General features: G+C 40.8%; 1 protein-coding gene across 1 annotated transcript; it reads left to right on the top strand.

The window, feature by feature from the left end:
* Nucleotides 1-3,903: 3,903 nt before the first annotated feature.
* Nucleotides 3,904-4,386, top strand: LOC138887194 (uncharacterized). Its single transcript, XM_070168916.1, has one exon. The coding sequence runs from the start codon at nucleotides 3,904-3,906 to the stop codon at nucleotides 4,384-4,386; it is 483 nt and encodes a 160-aa protein (XP_070025017.1).
* Nucleotides 4,387-4,711: the final 325 nt, after the last annotated feature.

A 4,711-nucleotide genomic window follows, 5' to 3' on the forward strand; every position in this document is an offset into this window, starting at 1 on the left:
AGCTATTTTTGAAGAACTCCTCGATTTAAATATCATTGAGCTTCTAGAGATGAAGCGACCAAATAAAGCTGGGAAAACAAATGACCCAAATTACTGCAAATACCATCGACTTGTGAGCCACCCTCTGGAGAAGTGTTTGTCTTCAAGGACAAAGTCATGAAATTGGCAAGCAAAAAGAAGATCGTGCTTGAAGATGAGAAAGCAATCTCAAACCAAGTCTTTATCTCCTTTGGCTCATTCAGTACGGATGAATTATATGGTTTTAAAGAAAGTAAAGATGAAGAATTACTAGATAACAACAAAGCTGAAGTTAATCAACCTGATAATGATGAAGGTTGGACATTGGTAACTCGTCATAGGCACCACAAAAGGAGCCCACAAAAAAGAGTTAATAGAACAACCAACAAGGAAAATGATGGTGAAAAGACCAAGGAGATGGAATCCAGTTAAATATTTGAAGAAAGCAAAAGTGGAGGTGTATCATTCTCAAAAGACACAAAATCTAGTGACCTTGGAGGAGTTTTTACCAAGTTGGTTCCGCACGAAGATTTCCCATGAGGGTATCGATGCCTCTTGTTGCCATGATGACAAAGGGGAAAAAAAGAGTGATGACCTACCATTGGTACCATCTTCGAAAAATCTCATCGAGTCCACTCCTCAAGAAGTTAATGATTGTGGGGAAAAGGTCACGTTCACAAATGTCGATCTTTTACTCGGTGACACTCTTCATAACTACCCATTGTACCTGGTTGGCTATATGCGTGATGAAAGGGTAAACCGAATTTTGGTTGATGGAGGATCCTCAATGAACATTTTGTCAATTCGCACTATGAAAGAACTTGGTATTCCTATGAACGAACTCTCAGAAAGTCATGTGATGATCCAAGGATTCAACCAAGGGGTGCAAAGAGCCATAGGTGCGATTAGGTTGGAAATCACCATTGAAGATATGCAATCAAGTGCATGGCTACATGTGATCGATGCAAAGACATCATACAATGTCTTGCTTGGAAGGCCTTAGATACATGAGAATAAAGTAGTCACATCTACATACCATCAATGCCTAAAATACTACAAGGGTGAAGTCGAGAAGAAGATAGTTGCTGATGATGAGCCATTCACCGAGGCTAAGTCATACTTCACCGATGAAAAGTTCTACTTGAAGTACCTAATTGTGAAGGAGCTAAAATCTAATGATGGCATCAAAAGCAAGAATGACGAGCCCACAACTAAAAGAGCAGAGGTGACTAATGGTGAAGCCAAAGATGTCACTGAGGAGGTACAACCCAACGTGAATAAATCTTATAGAGGGGATACTGTCGTCTTATGGCAAGAAAGTGAGTCTTGCGCTCTAATATGTCCCTAAAAGGAAGAAAGACGATGGTGAATCATCTAATCTCCAAACTAAAACACTAAAAGAGTTAACTCTTCCGGAAAACGGATTAAGGCAGTAAAGTTATCCACAGAGCCGTTTGCAGGGTTTGTAGCCCAACATCGTTTACAGAATGTGGCACTCCCTACAAAGCGAACGAATGAAGGTTTTGACCCTAATGCTTACAAGCTATTTGCAAAAGTTGGATACAATCCCAATGAGACGTCAAAGTTAGGGAAGCTCCCATCAAAATCTGCAACGAGGCAACCACATCAAGGTTTGGTATACAGGAAACCGTCACCAGTGCGCATCTCAATAAGAAGGGAGAGCAACAATTATATCATTGTAGAAGATGAATCAGTCGCTTCTAACAAGCCTTCTATCTTTGATCAACTTGGAAAATTGCCAGTAAGGACCTCCGTGTTTGAAGATTGGTTCCATTAAAGAAGGAGAACAAGTTCCAGAGAAATTTTCAAAGCATAAGAACACCCACTTCACCCAAAATTCAGGATATCTCTAAGGATTTCCAAAGTTTGGTTCCTTCTAGAATGAGGAGACAAACAAAACTTGTGGTTTCATGTAAATAAGTAATGAAGGTAAAGCCATATACTGTGGTCTACACTAAGGAACGTGAGGAAGATAAAGAAAGTGTGGGTTCTTCGTATCATGTTACTGTACAAGTCAAGAATATCGTTCCATCTTCAATGGAGGATAATGCGGAATTGGAGGATATTTCATCGTGTTATCACATATCCTTCAACGATGGGGACCCTTAAGAAGATGAAGATGCAAAGGATGCTCTACCTGAACTTGAAGAAGGAGTGAAGACGACAGTTAATGACTTAAAAGAAGTTAACCTTGGTACCGATGAAGAACTAAGACCCACCTACCTAAGTGCTTTACTAGAAGTTGATGAAGAGAGCACTTATATTGAGTTACTCAAGGAGTTTAGGGATGTCTTTGTTTGGAGTTACAAAGAGATGCCTGGCTTGGACCCGAAAGTAGCAGTCCATCACCTTGCAGTCAAAAATGGTGCTCGCCCTGTTAAACAAGCTCAAAGGCGCTTTAGGTCGGACTTGGTTCCCTTGATTGAAATTGAAGTTAACAAACTCATCGAAGTTGGCTTTATTCGTGAAGTTAAATACCCAACATGGGTTTCAAGTATTGCCCCTATGAGGAAGAAAAATGGCCAGATTCGAGTGTGCGCTGACTTTAGTGATCTTAACAATGCGTGTTCAAAAGATGAATTCTCGCTTCCCATTCCAGAACTGATGATCGATTCTACTATTGGGTACAAGGCAATGTCATTTATAGACGGTTCATTAGGCTATAACCAAATTCGTATGGCACCAAAAGACGAAGAGATTACTGCATTCTGCACCCCCCAAGGGTATTTATTACTACAAGGTAACGTCTTTTGGCTTGAAAAATGCTGGTGCTACTTACCAAAGGGCTATGCAGAATATTTTTGATGATTTTCTCCACAACAATGTTGAATGTTAAGTTGACGACTTGGTGGCAAAATCAAGAGAGAAGGGAGACCACTTTAAAGACTTGAGAATTGTGTTTGAGTTGCTCCGGAGGTACCAACTTAGGATGAATCCATTGAAATTTGCCTTTGGAGTTACTTCCGGAAAGTTCCTTGGTTTCATTTTTCGACATCGAGGGATTGAAATTGATCAAGCCAAAGTAGATGCAATCTTGAAAATTCCTAAGCCTCGAAACATTCACGAATTGAAAAGTCTGCAGGGAAAGTTAGTGTACCATAGGAGATTCATCTCAAACCTAGCTGGGAGGTGCCAACCATTCAGTCGTCTTATGAAGAAAGGCGTCCCTTTCAAATGGGACCAAGCGTGTAGCAATGCCTTTGAGAGCATTAAATCCTACTTGATGAAACCTCCTGTTTTGGCAGCTCCTATACTTGGAAAACCGTTGATACTATACATTTCAGCACAAGAAAGTTTTGTTGGAGCACTATTGGCCCAAGAAAATACTAAAGGGAAAGAAAACTCCCTTTACTACTTGAGCAGGATGATGACACCAAATGAGCTGAATTATTCACCATTGAAAAGTTATGTTTGGCCCTAGTCTTCTTAATCCAAAAGTTGAAGCATTACTTTCAAGCTCATGTCATTCGTTTGGTTTCTAGAGCAAATCCCATCAGGTTTGTGATGTCAAAACCTATCCTTAGTGATTGACTAGCAAGGTGGTAACTCCAGTTTCAACAATTTGAAATCATGTACATCTCTCAAAAGTCTATAATAGGATAAGCATTGGCGTACTTCTTGGCAAATCACCCTATAACTGATGATTGGGAGCTAACTGACGAACTACCTGATGAGGACGTCATGGTCATCGAAGTTCAGCCTCCATGGAAGATGTACTTTGATGGTGCTACACATTGAGGAGGAGCTGGTGCTGGTGTAGTATTTGTCACTTCTCAAGGTGAAGTTCTGCCCTACTCTTTTATGTTGACGCAACTCTGCTCTAACAACCTTGCTAAGTATCAAGCACTAATACTTGGGCTCGAAATGGCTGTCAAAATGAAGCGGTTGCAATTGCAAGTCTTCGGTGACTCTCAGTTAGTGGTCAATCAGCTTTTAGGTAGTTACGAGGTCAAGAAACTTGAACTACGTCCATATCATGATTACGCTAAAAAATTAATAGGGTGGCTCACTGATGTGACTATTCAGCATGTGCCAAGGAAAGAAAATAAGAAGGATGATGTTTTAGCTGCCCTAGCTTCATCGTTTATCCTGCCTGATCAAGCGCAGGTTACTGTCTGCCAAAAATGGGTAATAACACTGCCAAATGAGACTGAAGGTGAAGAAAATGAACTCAAGCATCTTGTCGTTGTTTCTGAAGTTGAGAAAGAAGAATGGAGACAATCCATTATCGACTACTTATGTTATGGGATACTTCTAGAAAATCCACGGAGAAGGACTGAAATCCGTCGTCGTTCACCTCGCTTCCTTTACTACAAAGATACTCTATACAGAAGGTCATTCGAATGAGCACTTTTGCGATGCTTAGGGGAAGAAGAAGCACTCCAAGCTTTGCAAGAGGCACATTCTAGGGTATGTGGGTCACACCAGTCTGGACCAAAGCTTCACTTCCATATAAAAAGGATGGGATATTATTGGCCAACAATGTAAAATATTTCTTTGACGAAGATGCAAGGCTTATCAATTCCATGCGAATTTTATTCATCCACCTCCTGAAGTGTTGCACTCGACTATTGCATCCTGGCCATTTGACGCTTGGGGATTGGATGTTGTTGGACCACTGCCAAAGTCCTCTGGTGAGCACCTATACATCTTGGCTGCAACTGACTACTTC

The sequence above is a fragment of the Nicotiana sylvestris genome, chromosome 3, assembly GCF_000393655.2.
Source record: "Nicotiana sylvestris chromosome 3, ASM39365v2, whole genome shotgun sequence".
Lineage (NCBI taxonomy): Eukaryota > Viridiplantae > Streptophyta > Magnoliopsida > Solanales > Solanaceae > Nicotiana > Nicotiana sylvestris.